We start from the raw sequence: 15,549 nt of genomic DNA on the forward strand, positions 1-15,549 counted from the left end.
ATGGAGAGAAGGGAGAAATGATTTGGAATGAGGGGTTCTTATTCAATAATGAGGTAATGATTACAATAATTAAAATTGAAAACCATCTCTCTCTGTCTCTCTCTCTGTCTCTGTCTCTCTCTCTGTCTCTCTCTCTCTCTTTCTGTCTCTGTCTCTCTCTCTCTCTCCTTAAGGCTCACAACTTAAAGTCTCCAATTTTGATGGCCCAAGGCTTGTGTTCTTCATTCATTTCACCCCTTTTTAAAATATATTAATTCCTTCAAATAAAGGAATTAACACCTGCTCCTCAGTTTTCCAGGCTCCTTCTCCGCAATACTTTGCCCTAAGAAAATGATTTAAATACACACAATAGCGGGCTATACATAAAAGAAAACAAGATACAATTGTGTGAATAGGCTACTTTGGAGATGGGTTGAACTTAACATGACACACAATAAAACAAACCTTTTTGAAATGTAGGAGCAAAGTGTGCTTCCAATTTTTATTCAGAAGAAAAAGTAGGGCATATCTATTAAAAGTGTGGAAATTAACTTATGTTAATTTCCAACCTACCCTGCTTTGACAAAAGCAAACCTATAGTGATGTTACAATTTTGGTTTTCAGTTCTTATTTAAATGATTTGCTGTTTCAAGCTTAAGGATCGGGTGAATTCATGTGGCTTTTTCCACATTGTTAAAGCTATCCGTGGTTTTTGCACTTGCCTTGATTATTTGAGAAAACCAGCAAGAAAATAAATAAAGTGATACGTTTTATAAATAAACCTCCTCTGCAATTTGCAGAAAAAGACATTTCAGCCATTTTTAGGAATTTTTGTGAAAGAAAACCCCGTAAAGACAAAATGCCTCTGCAGTATGCCTAACTCTGAAAGATTTTCAGTGCTTCAGTCTTCATTCATCTTACCCCAAGAGAGTAATTGATCAAGATAAGCAATTTTGGAAGCTCTACAGTGCTGCAGAAACATTTGGCAAATTTGATAGCTCAAATAATTCTCTGCAACAAGCTAAAAATCTAAACAAATATTTTTGGTCCAGCCTGTCTAACCACTTGTCCTTAATAACAGTTTCACACAGTTTTCAGAGTGGGAATATTTGTAATTTGGAGAGGATGCCGTGGGATATTTTAAAAAATGGCTGTCCCTGGGAACTTTCTTATTCCTAAATTATGAGCATGGCAGTCACTCAACATCAATTCAACAAAAGACAAAGTTGTACGGTTGCTTCCAATCACAGTCCTTAATCTTTACCCCAGGCTGTTCCCTATTCCTTCCTCGGAGATAGGTATTTTTTTCCAAATAAAATTTAGCTTCGACAATAAACTATTTTTACTTCTAAGATGGTTATTAGGCTCAGAGGATCTGGAAGCAGATAAACATTTTGCTGGAGTCTTAATGCTTAATTTTATAGCCTACAGGTGGTCCTCAACTTATGACCACAACTGAGCCCAAACTGTCTGCTGTTAAACAAGTCAGATGTTAAGGAAACTTTACCCCATCTTACAACCTTTCTTGCCACAGTTCTTAAGCGAATCACTGCAGTTGCTAAATTAGTAACATGGGCATTAAGTGAATCTGACTTCCCCATTGACTTTGCTTGTCAGAAGATCACAAAAGGAGATCACATAACCCTGGGACACTGCAACCGTCATAAAATATGAACCAGTTGCCAATCATCCAAATTTCAATCATGTGGCCATGGGGATGCTGCAAAGATTATAAGTGTGAAAATGGTCATAAGTCACTTTTTCAGTGTCATTGCAACTTTGAAGAGCCACTAGATGAACTGTTGTAAATCAAGGACTACCTGTACTAGATTCACCTTTATTTTCAATGAAATAATAATGAAAATAGTGATATAAATAGTGTGGGGTAAGGGAGTCGGGAGCATCAAGAGAGTTGCCTTAGAATGCATTAGTGTCCATAGGAAACATATTTGCTATTCCATGTTTTGCATTTGTAGATATATTCCTATATAGTGGGTGGAAGCTTATTAAGGAGAGATCCAGAAGGACACATTTTCTGACAGTGAGAACAATTAATCAATAGAACACCTTGCCTCCTGGAGTTGTGAATGCTCCGTCTCTGGAGGTTTTCAAAAATAGACCGGATCACCATTTGATTAGGATGATATAAGGCCTCCTGCCTTGAGCAAGGGGTTGGACTAGAATACCTCCGAGATCCCTTCTAGCCCTATGATTTTATGTTCCACATTTTATTACTACATTTGACTAAGACTCTAAAGAAGGTTATCTAATATTGATCATTCCATTTTTTTTTCCATCAGAAAATGGGGGAAAAAATCCCCAACAGATATTTCTCTCAAGGGCCAACATTCTTCCTGCTCCCATTGGAGAAGAGAGAGAGAGAGAGAGTGGGAGTGGGAGAGAGAGAAAGAGAGAGAGAGAGAGAGAGAGAGAGAGAGAGAGATCTGAGTCTAGAATCAATATTTGTATCAACGCCAGAGACAAGACTCTTATTCCAATCTCCTTTTGCTTAGTTTGTATGCCTTGAGCCAACCATACATTCAGGGTGCATGACAGAATTATAATACATCTCTAACTTGGTGAGAAATTAATGGAAGAGATGGAAGAGGAGGGAAAATGAGCCAGGAAGGCAGGAAAAAAATGGTTGGTTTGCAGATCGGAGATAAATAATAATAATAAAAAAAACTTGTGGATTTCTTCTACATTTTTTTGTCCCTACACTTGTTGAGATCTGCAACACCGCTCCTCATCCATCCAAGGTGTGAAGTCCAGGAGCAACTTACCTCCCCACCATCTCACAAACACACGCATACACCCGTTCACACACCTGCACACACACACAACTCCCATCCCCAGAGATAAAGCCATTATACAAGCAGGAGGGAAGGGGCTGGTGTACAAAAACGGAACACCGAGATAGCCGAAGAGCAGGTCAAATGCATGAAAGGCACATACACTCACACGCACGCACACAAACAGAAGATCCTTCTACAAAAAAACATATTTTTTTGTATTCAAAACAAAGCCACCAATATCATCTTATTATTATTTTTTTTGGAGGGTAAGCATAGTAGCCCAGGTTTTTTTCCCCTTGATTGCTTTCCATATAGGTTCCGGTACAATAGCTTTATGACTAGATGGGGACAGATAAGGACAGGGGTGAAGAATTGGGAGCGTTAGAGGCTGCCTTCGTTTTATTTTTTTTCTTACCAAGGGTCTTCACTCGATTAAAATATCTTCTGAAGCCTCGTCTCTTCTTGCTTTGGAGTATTCTCCCATAACCTTAGACTACTTGCAAGTGAGAGAGAATGGGTGGTCTTAATTGAAGGTTGCGATGTCGCAAGGATTCCAAGGCAGAAAAGAGCACCACTAAAATTGCTGGACTCGGATCAGTTGCTTGGGTCTTGTTTATTTATATGTAAAGAAAAAATAAAATATAAAGAAAAGTGCAACTGTTGTGTGACGGATCCTTTGAGAACATCTTTATCTCCCCACCCCAAACAAAAACAACAACAAAATATAATTTTCTCCTGTTATGCCTTGTAGCAACATGGCAACCGTTGGAGGAAAAAAAGAACACAAGGAGAAGAGGACAACATTCCTTTGATCTGGTGGCAGGAGGAAAAAAAAACAAAGTACACCCCTTTGTTGTTGTTGTTGTTGTTGTTTTCAGCAGGATGCAGACTGAGGTCCAATCCCACCCAGTGGTGGCTTTGATCTGTGTACAGACCATGCTTTTGTGAAGTGTCCCAAATCTCTCAAAGGGCACAACCAACAAACTTGACATTGAAACAAGGAATCTTTTGAGGAGGTGGTTTTCTTTTTTTCTTTTTGATTTCACTTTTTTTTGTCTTTCGCCTTTTTTGTTTTTGCACGGTTGATTGTGTGTGAGTTTTTTGTTTTTTTTGCTCTTTTTAAAAGCCATGACGTCCTTTGCTGAAATAAACACTGACATCTTCAACATAAATGCCATGATGGTTAAGAGGATTAGAATGTCCAGGAAGGGTTATTGGATTCAACATAATTTCTCTGAAACCTAAAAGGGGGGTGGGGGGAATGGGGGTTTTGGGGGAGGAAGGAAACAAAACAAAAGAGAACAAAAAAAAGCAGAAGAGATAATAAAGAGTGGGAGGAAGGAAAAAATAATCTTCTTATCACAAAACAAATATTCAGACTAGGAAGGAATAGAGAAGTAGCGACATACATATAATTATCTGGAAAACAAACTAAAGCAGAATAAACCATCATACTGTCTGCAGAAGGGTTATATTCATGCGATGTATAAGCTGGTATATTTTTGTTTTAGACATAAATCAAAGATATCAAATTAAATATAATTTTAGATATAAAATCCAGCCCGTTCAAGATCTGACGCTCTCTGAAAGTGTTATAGAATTTCTGTTGTTGCTGTTCTTAAAGGAAACTTCACTTGCATAGAATTAATTTTTTTTCACTTATTTATTTGTAAAATTAATTGGCTGCCCATCTTACAATAAGGTAACTCTGGAGGGCCTACAATATTAAAGAATTAAAGCAATTTCCTTTCTTCATTGTTCACTTCTCTTCTGGGTTAGTGAAAGCTCATATAATATAGTGACAAATAAGTTGCAAGATGAAGAGAATTGGGTTTGAATTTCATCTCTACTATGATTTCACTTGGTTTGGTGTGACTTCTCCAGTGAAGACTCAAGTGAGGCAGGGGTAACGAATACATTTATGGAACTTTCTCTTGAGAAAAATCTACCAAGGCTTTGATACACCCCACTGCTTTTTAGTAGCATGAGCTCAGAACAAGATGGAATTTGTTTATTGGCCTCAGTAACAGCAAGAGTGGTGGATATGGCTAGGATTCCAAAGTGACTTTCCCTCACTTTGGAAAATAGTTCATTCAGATGGGAATGAATCAACTATAGGAAGCAAGCCCCTTGATGGATTTCATTCCTTGCCTTCTCTTCACCCCCCAGATTGTTTTCAGAAAAAAAAAGAAAGAAACAGAGACAGCAGACAAGCAGCAAACAGAATTGGAGGTACAATTATCAGCATTGGCAATTATGAGCCTCGGTGGCACAGTGGTTAAAGTGCAGTACTGCAGGCTACTTCTGCTGACTGTTGGCTCTCTGAAATTTGGCAGTTCAAATCCCACCAAGTTCAAATTTAACTCATCCTTCCATCCTTCCGAGGTGGATAAAATGAGGACCCAAATTGTTGGGGGCAACAGGCTGACTCTGTAAACCACTTAGAGAGGCTGTAAAGCACTGTAAAGCGGTATATAAGTGCTATTGCTATTGGTCTGGCTATCTTTGAGACCATAAGAATTTAGACTCTCATGAATGAAGGCAAATATACATGTCCCAGGATAATGTTGCAGGATCCAATCTGGGTTGGTTACAGGGAAAAGAGATTTAGTCTTTCGAGCTTTTGGACTCATGCTAGAACCCATTCTCAGGGAACTTCTCTCTCACCAAAATTTAGGAAATGTGGAGAATGCAGAGAATTTAGACTCTCTGCAACAAGTGGCAAATTAGGAGGAACCAGAACTTCAGAGACAGTTCTCAATAAACATCTTGGTTCCACATTACACAGATGCTCTGCTTTATTGATCTGTAACCTACTGGAAGAGTTCCCAGACCTCTTGGGCCTGGATGAATTTAAACCACACAACAGAAGAGAAAAGAAGGAAACAACCTTATTTAGTTTATTTTTTAGACAGGATTTTAAAAAAACCCTGCAAAATACTGCTTAATTGTAAAAAACTATTCAACTGCAATATTCCCTGTGATGTTCTAAGGGAAGTAGAAATGTCCTCCACTTTGGTAAAATTATATAGGATATTTCAAATTATTTCTAATTCCCAAGAATAAATTGTGTGCATGAGTATCAATTTTACAAGAGATAGCTGACTATTTATAGCCTTGTCTGTTCTGTACAGAAGGCAGAGTAGAAAACAGCAATTTAAGCCCATCAGACTTTTAATAGAGATTATTTTTCAGTTCTTGGTTTGCAAGACTGGACATAAGACATTGCTTGCTACTTTTCTGTTTTCATGAAGAGTTTTATTTTCAATCTCCTGCTTGGTGCTAGCCTAGATTTCTAAGTTGTCTGCAGCAGAAAATTATTGCTTGCATTAGACTTCTAGAAAACAGATGGAAGGCCACAACTGTGAATTTGGAGACTAACATTTATTCAGAAGAGGCTCAACGTAGGGATTTTTTTGTCAGGTACTTGCAGCTTATAACTCATATTTTTAACCAACACAATACATCAGCTTTCAACATTCTACCAAACTGATATCAATCTGATTTGTCTTCTTCAATCTTGGGTGTTCTTGTTCTGTCTAAATTGATAGAGTGCCTACTTCCTAAAGATTATTTAAGATCTTTTGGGATATATCCAATTTGTAACTCGTTCTGAGTAGCATTTATATACTATAACAGTTTATCTGCTGTTCCTTTGGGAACTGACTGTTTTTTGGTCTGTACTGAATTTTGGAAATCTGGATGTTTCAGCACTTAAGAAGAAACATAAAATGGCCATAATATATGTACAGGTTCAAAGCACTTGAATTGGTTACCTAAATGAAAGTTTGTTTCCTATATTATATTGTAATACAACATTGTTGTAATATTCTCCATCGTATAAAACTCTTTTCAGCTGGTGAATTTTAGGAAGAGATCCTTGCCAGTATTTTCCCTTGGAATTTAACAGAAGCATGAGAAACAAGGCAAATGGCAGAGATCTCTGAAAAAATAATAATATATATAGCTCTTGTTCAAACAAGAATAGTATGGGCTCAAATGCAGCTGAAAAAGTCATGAAAAAACACCACTCTTAAGAATTTCTTAGAGATCATCTTCTCATCATTTTAAATAACAGAAGCCAATATTTTCTCACCAATCTCAGCAAGAACTGGGGAAAAATGTAAGGTAAAGGTTTTTATATGGCAATAGACTGTACCAATCTTTGGAAAGAGTGAATTATAATTCCTCCTAAAATTATTATTTATCAAATTTATTGGCCACACTTCTTACCATAGGGTAACTCTAGCTAAGAGTGAAGTTGGCAGACACCTCCGTGTCACAATCAGTCTCAGGGAAACATTTGTCAACAATCCTTCAACTCATGGGGCTACCTGCCCTTTGTCACTGGAAGCTGTAGAATCTATTTGTAGAGCATTTTCACAAGTCTTCAGTCTCTCTTTCTCTTTTGCATCATTAATAGATGCAGAAGGCATAAAGAACAGCTTGCAAATTCAAAAGGAGGCTGCAGCTATATAAGCACACTGACCTGATTCATTCTTTATGGAAGCGACACTAGAGTTATAATTATTCCTTCATAATGTTGCTCTCCTGTAACAATGACATTATTTACTCACCTCCAACAAACTAAAATATTACAAAAGTCCTTGTTTTAACTATTAACGTGTAATTTAGGGCATTCTAAAATGCTGCAGGTCAATATGGAAATGAGTCGGCTTCCTCCAAACTTCTTTGCTCTGGATAAATTGGTTTACAACTCCCAAAATTTGTACTGAGCAGAAATGAATGTTGACAATATTGGAAAAAGTTACCTGAAAAACAGTGGATTGAGCAATCACTAGAATACCTCTAGCCTGAAACTGACACTAGTAATTAATCACACTGACTAGAGTCAACCTGAATGACCTCAAGATGCATGCATTTCAACACTCAGAATTCTCAGCAATTGTGTAAGTCTGCATTTCTCCCAAGGTTAGCTAAATAAAATCTTCAGGTGTAAAATATATCTTTAAATGTCATATCTAACAAAATAATCAAAACTTTCCTTGATATTCTACATACTACATTTTCCAGTTATTCCATTTTGGAAACAGAAGGTTGAATTATATGGAAGATATTAATGATTCAGTCTCTCCATTTTGCTTTTAGATCTAGAAATAATTTTCAAATGTATGCCTGGATTAAGGTATTCAAAGACTATTTGAATGTCACTTGTGAAAATGCTCTTGAATATTTTCTTATATGTTTGCTGCTTATCCTAAAGCCCAAGTTTATCTCATATGGATCAGAAACCAGGATGATGTTTGCTTGGAGGTATTTCATATATATATATATGTATTGGTCTATGTCTACCTATATATTTAAGTGACATAAACAATGTCAGGAGAAACCTGGAATATGGTATTAGTAAATCTCAAAAGGCTTTGGAATATGGATTGCATCTGGATGAATATTGCCTCTTTACTACCAGGTATTTACTACTATTATTACAGGTAGTCCTCGACTTACAACCACAATGGGGCCCAGAGTTTCTGTTGCGAAGCAAGGCAGTTGTTTAATGAGCTGTGCCCAATTTTACTACCTTCCTTGCCATGCTTGTGATTGCATCACTGCAATTGTTAATCGAATCATGAGGTTGTTAAACAAATATGGCTTCCCCTATTGACTTTGCTTGTTGGAAGTTGGCTAGGAAACTTGCAAATCCTGGCAATCCTATGACCCTATGTGTTATGACTATAATAGCAATAGCACTTAGACTTATATACACCTTCACAGTGCTTTTACAGCCCTCTCTAAGTGGTTTACAGAGTCAGAATATTGCCCCCAACAATCTAGGTTCTCATTTTACCCAAGGATGGAAGGCTGAGTCAACCTTGAGCCTGGTGAGATTCGATCTGCCAAATTGCAGTCAGCCCACAGTCAGCAGAAGTATAGTCTGCAGTACTCCTCTCCAACCACTGTGCCACCATGGCTCATCATAAAGAATTCATGATGTTTGTAATGTGCCTGAACAGTCACTAAACAAATGGAAGTAAGTCGAGGACTATCTATACAGCTGGAGTTTTAAAATCTAAACTCAAAATAGGACCAAGGAAAGGGGCACGATTAGAACTCCTTGCTTTGCAATCCAAAATGTGGTTTAACTTTTAAAAGAATAGCTGCTGTATGCTGGAAATCGTTTTGGAAACTGAGGACAGGGGAAAGAATACCCTACCCTGGTATATTCTAGGCTATTAGAAAGCAATGGAGCCCAAAGCTATCCAAACCATTCATCATGAAAATTTCAACGTAGAAAGTTGGGGAAGGATGTTGGACAAGGCATTTGTTTCTTTCACCCATTGGTGAGTGATGACATTCCTGGCAATCATGGAATAAAGCATGAGCATGGGGAGGCTTTGATATTTGCAGATGAAGACAAAGGGCTTGGAGTGAATTACGACTGGTCTGCAGGTCATGATAGAAACCTCCTATGATGAGAAGCCAGTGGCTGGAAAGGGAAGCTGGAAGGTGAAATGATGCTGCTTGGTACAGAAAGGCCTTTGTTCACTGTCCCCCTTGCCTTTTCACCACCAATACTACATTTCTCCTCTGCCACCTTCATACAACACAACGCACAGACACACACAAACACAAAAACACAAAGACACACCTATGCACACAGTTTTCCAATGGTTTTCATGATCCCTTGTCATCTACCAAGCAAAGTATACTTAATTGATAAATATGATATCTCAATCCTAGAATCATAGGTCTGGAAGAGACTGTAGAGATCTTCTAATCCAACCCCTTGCCCAAGGCAACAGTTCTTATACTATCCAAATAGCAATAGCACTTAGACTTATATGCCACTTCACAGTGCTCTCTAAGTGGTTTACAGAATCAGCCTCTTGCCCCCAACAATCTGGATCCTCATTTGACCCACTTCAGAAGGATGGAAGGCTGAGTCAACCTGGACCCTGGTGAGATTTGAACTGCCAAATTGCAGGCAGCTAGCAGTCAGCAGAAATAGCCTGCAGTACTGCACTCTAACCACTGTGCCACCGTGGCTCATGCACCCACTTTTTTCCCTGAAAGCCTCCAGCAATGGAGCATCCACAACTCCTAAGAGGCAAGCTGTTCTATTGGTTAATTGGTCTCACTGATAGGAAATGGCTTTGTCAGAAAATTGTTCTCACAATTGGGAGTGCCTGCTGTTGCCATCTATGATTATCATTGCTGCTGCAGCTGATCCACTATGATTTGGATATATTAAATATTTGGGACATGCAGCTCTCCCAACCTTTGTCAGCTACAATTCCAAGAAGCTTTGGTCATCATGACCCACAGGTATGATACTGGGAGATGTAATTCAACAGCATTCAGAAGTCAAGCACCCCTGAAGAAGTTGATGATAAGGTAGAGGAACCGCACAAGTAGAAGGTTCAAATGTTCCTATTGGGCCATGAGAGCAGACATAGATGAACTAGTAGCAACCACAGAATCAGAAATACATAGCTTTACCTTCTTCTTGCTCTCTTTATGTACTATAGCCAACATGTACACACTGGCCCAAGTCTGAGGTTATTTAAAATCATTCTAAAAGAAGCCCTCTAATGAGGGTAGAACCATATATCGGTGGTCCAGAATCTGCTTCTCATTCCAAAGAGCCCAGATTTAATTTCCAGATCGGGAAATGTTTAGATACCAAAACCTGGAGACCTCTAGCAGTTAGTAAAAGTAACATCAGGGGCCTGACCAAGAAAGAAGCAGTTTTGTTTGTTCTTATATATAGCTAAAGAAGATCTGAAATTATATAGAAGAAAGTAGCTTTGGACTAAGAGTGGGCAGATCAAATCCCAGTTTAGTCACAAATCTTAGTAGGTGATTGTCTTCTCATGGCCCAGGGGAATGAAATTAGGGGATATCTCTATGCGAACCACCTTGAACTGTCAAAGGACAAGCAGGTAAATAAATAAACAAACAAACAAATCATTGGGATTGTCAGGTTTACAGTTGCTTCTAGAATAGGGTTCACAAAACAGAGCATCCGTTCCTTAAAGTGCTAATTAGAGTTCTGTTTAACATACTAAATCGTGCTCCAAGGAGTATTCAGTTTGAAATATGCAGCCAAGATCTGTTTTCTGTTCTTGTGTATGGCTTATAAGGTGCAAATTATTAGTCACCTGTGGCCATTCCCCCCTTATCCCCACCCCATTCCCCTTCAGACAAAAAGCCACTGGAATAGTTTCTATGGGTGGAGGAAGGATGTTCTTAGAGGACAATATATAATATCTTTCTAAAGTGTGTTCAATGGCTTATCCTTGAGCGGGCATTGTAAGAAACTATTGCAAAATCATCTTGATAGTCGTACCTCTTCCATGTAAAATGTTGGAATCTGTGCCACTTTACAGGAATAAAATTAGCCTGGTACTATTGGTACTGTCAAGGTGAGCTACCACAAAACTTTTGAAAGAATGACACCCAATGAACCAAAATGTGACAGATCCTGGTGAGAGACCATGATCAAATTCTATATGTATAGAGTAGTTTGCAAATCAAAGGGTCTTATTTTTACATGATTTCCCATGTAAACACTATGTAGAAATAGTCTACATATGTTTTCAGGGAGGGGGGCACGATGGCTCAGCAGTTAAACAGACTAAGCTTGTCAGCTGGAAATTTTGAGACCAGAGCACTGTGTGATGGGATAAGCTCCCATCACTTGCTCTAGCTCCTGCCCACCTAGCAGTTTGAAAACATGAAAATGTGAGTAGATAAATAGGTACCACTTCGGTGGGGAGGTAAAAGTGCTCCATGTGCCTTGGTGTATAGTCATGCTGGCCACATGACCACAGAAATGTCTTTGGACAATGCTGGCTCCCTTGGCCAAGAAATGGAGATGAGCACCATGTCTTAGAGTCATACACAACTGGACAGGGGAAATATTTATCTTTATATATGTATGCTTCTTTAAACAACTACCCACCTTATAAATCAATTCTGGGTGACTCCTAATCAAAATTAAACCAGCATAAAAACCACATTAAAATGATAGAAAATTAAACACATTAACCACACTAAAAATCCCAAATGGTTTGTCTAAAGGGGCTGTTTTGTATTTGTTTGCCTGAAGGGAAATGCTTGGCTTGTCTATTTACTGGATTTGAATATTCAGCTCCAAGTAAATTACCTTTCAATGGATTTTCTCAATTGCTCTGGACACTTTCAAGTTAATTCGATTTGAAGGTGACCTGATTTGAGAGGCATTTATGCACGTGCAAAGACACAAATTCAAAATCCCAAGTTAAAAGGTGGTAAATTCAAGTGTAACAGTAGCCCCACCAACAGCTAAAGTTCATCAGGAGAGCTCCTACCCAATGCAATTCATCTCCAGCCCCTTCTCATATCAGTGTAATCATGTTAAAAAAAAACAGATATTATTTAACATAGGTTTAGTACTTTTTCAGAATTGCTCAGAAAAAGTGAGAGGCAATAACAGAAGAAGTGAGAGGCGAAAAAGCAGAAAGAGTTCTGTAGCTCCCATAACTAGGAGTTCAATCCTGACCGTCTCAAAGTTGACTCAGCCTTCCATCCCTTTGAGGTCAGTAAAATGAGGGCCCAGATTGTTGGGGGCAATTTGCCAACTCTGTAAACTGTCCAGAGAATGTTGTAAAGTACTATGGGGCAATATATAAGCCTAAGAGCTATTGCTATTATAATGTTTTGGCCACACCTAACTTGTTTACAGCTTTTACTTCTCTCTTTGCTGGGGATAATATGCAAATAATGCTTACATTGTAAATTGCCCAGAGAGTGCTATGAGGCAGTATGTAACCTTAAATGCCATTGCTATGTGAATTAGGGATTGGCTTAGCCACCTGGCAGATATAAAAGAGGACCTTTGCTGAAATTACAGGTTTCTCCAGCTGCTAAAAGGTAAATAACTGCAAATTGGAACTGGAGAAGAGGGGATAAAGCATGCCTGAAACTGCCTAAAGCAAGGGTCTTCAAACTTGGCAACTCCCAGAATTCCTGAGCTAACATGACTGGAGGAGGAATTCTGGGAGTTGAAGTCCACAAGTGTTAAAGCTGTCAAGTTTGAAGACCCCTGGCCTAAAGTAACCAAAGGGAGCTGAGCACAGATCATCCACCATATTGTCAGTGAACAATTCTAAATCATGTCCATCCCAAAAAATGTGTTAAGAAAGAGAACACTTTTTTAAAACAAAAAGAATTTTAAGGTTCTTCAGCTTTTGCCAACAGATGAGAAGAAGGCAGTGTTCTGAGGACATGTCCTATTATAATTAATTTCCCAGAGTATCTGTGCCCTATGGTTAGGCAGATGAGTTCTCAATACGAGAAATGGCTCTGTTGAGAAAACATCTGAAATTCAGTCTAAAGCAGGGGTGTCAAACCCGCAGCCTGTGGGCTGGATGTGTCATGTACTGGCCCCTCCCCCACCCAGTTTAGTGAAGGGGGGAGTCCCAATGTGTCACATGACACTGCCATGATGACCCGAGTTTGACACCGCTGGTCTAAAACATTCCATTTGCACATATAACTCAACACATTCTGTAAGTCAGCTCAGGCTGTGTGTTTGAAGCATGTCTCAAAAGCCCTGACTGACCAGTACTGGTGCTTGTTTACGTTAAAAAGAACTGTAAACTGGAAAATTATCTATCGAGATTCTCAGTCATCCAGGTCATGGTTGTCCAACCATGCAACTTGGATTTTCTTGGGGTTTTTTTTCCCCTTGAAAATGTTTTGCGTCTTATCCAAGAAGCTTCTTCAGTTTCTTGGAGATGCGAAGCAAAACATTTTCAAGGAAAAAAAACAAGAAAGTTCAGTTGCCTTTTGGAAAAGCACCTTTTGGAGTGTAAACCGGAAAAGGAAGGAGAAGAGGCACACAAAAGTCCATTCCCTGACATTTCTACAGCAAAGATCCTTCAGCCTTTAAAGTTCAGGTTGAAATTATGCAATGTCTACTAAGAGGCTATCTTTCCTACATTAATTCCTGCTATTGTCCTGATGCATTTTTCCAGAATTGCACATTTTGTTTTTTCTGGACCTCTTATAGGTATGGAGCCATTCCAAATTACAAAACACTTAAGTCTGATAAACTGAAAAGGGCACAGATCCAAACTCTTTGGAATGCTTCCCCTTCCCTTACTCTGTGCACCCAGAGCAAATAGGAAGTGGAGCAGGGTGGGGGATCATTTAAGCAAAGTTGAAGGAAGATAATCTCAGGAGAGGAATGAATAAAGAGCTGTATTAAGCTGAGCTATAGCTGTGACAAGCCAGCAGAAGTTCTCTGGTGGCCATTATGACCCCAAGATGCTCTCCTAAGAGGACATGAGGAACATTTATTTCTCATAATGCACAGAGACCATCCCAGAGGCTGAGGAAGCATAGCCAAGTCTGTTAGATTAATCTAAGACTGTTTTCAGTTGAAACTAAGGCAGTGATGTGTGAGAGTCTAAGGCAGTGCTGTGTGAGAGAATATCAAAGTCAAAGGCTACACATCCCAAGACATAAGCAAGAGTACAACAGAACAATAGAGTTGTAAGGGACCTTGGGAGTCTTCAAGTCCAGCACCCTCAGTGGTAGTATGCTACCGATTCAGATTGGTTCACCTGAACCGGTAGTAAAAAATCCTCCCATGATCAGCTGAGAGGAGGAAAAAAAATCCTCCACAATCAGCTGAGGAAAAAGAAGAGAAAAGTGCATGATCAGCCCTTCTACCTTCTCCTGTGCTTTTCTCTTCTTTATCCTCTCAGCTGATTGGCACTGCAGGTCTCAGCTGGTATGGGGAAAGCTGCATGCCCACATTAGGCAAAACATGCCCCCAAACCACGCCCACCAACCCAGCCCACTGAACCAGGAATAAAACAATTTGAATCCCACCACTGATTACCCTGTTCAACCAGAAGATCCTACACTATTTCAGTTTTGGCTGTCTACTCTCTTCTTAAAAACTTCCAGTGATTGAACACCACAACTTTTAAAGGCAACCTATTTCACTGGTTCATTGTTCTCTCTCTTTAACAAGCTTCCATCCATTGCTTCTTGTCCTGCCTTCTGGTGCTTTGATAAATAGATTTGCCTTCCCCTGCTCCCTGTGACAGCCCCTAAAATATTGGAACACTGCTGTCATGTCACCCCTGGTTCTTTTTCACTACACTATTATATACTGTATATATTTATTATATTATATTATATAGTATATTTGGCCAGAGAGAATACAGGCGTATCTTGCTCCTGTCCAACATACTGAAGCCTGACCTTGGTATGAAATAACACCCCAAAGAATAGTTGTGCGCTAATATTAAAGAAATAGAGAAAGTAAAATTGTATTGTTCATGGCCAAAGGTTGGACATTCACTGTGAGATCTTAAAGGATCCACATACTGGAAATTATATGCTTAGATCATTTGAAACTCCATATTTACAAAACATGAATAAAAATATGAAGTCCCCTGGTTCTATTAAGAGTATTTCCCCATACATCAAATGCATACTTGAGGATAGTAGAAGTGTTGCATGACTCCAGCCTGTTGTAAAATTGGAAAATGCGCATCCATTGCTCTTTGTACTTTTTATCAAATATGGAAAGTGTGTGTGTTTTTCTTCCCTAAAGTGCCTGCTTCTAAGTCCATCCTTAACATTCCATTTTAAGAATGCATTGCTGCAAATGTATGCTTTTTAAATGTGTGTCATCCAAAATACCATCTTTTTTATCCAAACGTTTAATCAAAGAACATCAGATACCAATACAGTTACCAAGATACCACTCACTAATGCATGGTTTGACCATAACTATTTGTTGCCATATTTG

The 15,549-nt window shown here is 38.9% G+C and overlaps 1 protein-coding gene across 4 annotated transcripts in view; it reads right to left on the bottom strand.

Moving 5' to 3' along the window:
• NTRK3 (neurotrophic receptor tyrosine kinase 3) overlaps nucleotides 1–15,549 on the bottom strand; it is a 441,983-nt gene that overhangs the window by 97,957 nt on the left and 328,477 nt on the right. For 2 of the 4 annotated variants that reach the window (XM_026709349.2, XM_087941348.1), the window contains one exon: nucleotides 3,795–4,015. The exons of the other annotated variants lie outside the window; for them this stretch is intronic. In XM_026709349.2, coding sequence (XP_026565134.1) covers nucleotides 3,894–4,015 — 122 coding nt within the window. In that variant the 3' untranslated portion in view covers nucleotides 3,795–3,893. Of the gene's footprint in view, nucleotides 1–3,794; nucleotides 4,016–15,549 lie in introns of those variants that run through there. 4 annotated transcript variants of the gene reach the window in all.

Source organism: Pseudonaja textilis, chromosome 13 (genome assembly GCF_049901715.1).
Source record: "Pseudonaja textilis isolate UNSWEBS1 chromosome 13, rPseTex1.2, whole genome shotgun sequence".
In the NCBI taxonomy this organism is placed as follows: Eukaryota; Metazoa; Chordata; class Lepidosauria; order Squamata; family Elapidae; genus Pseudonaja; species Pseudonaja textilis.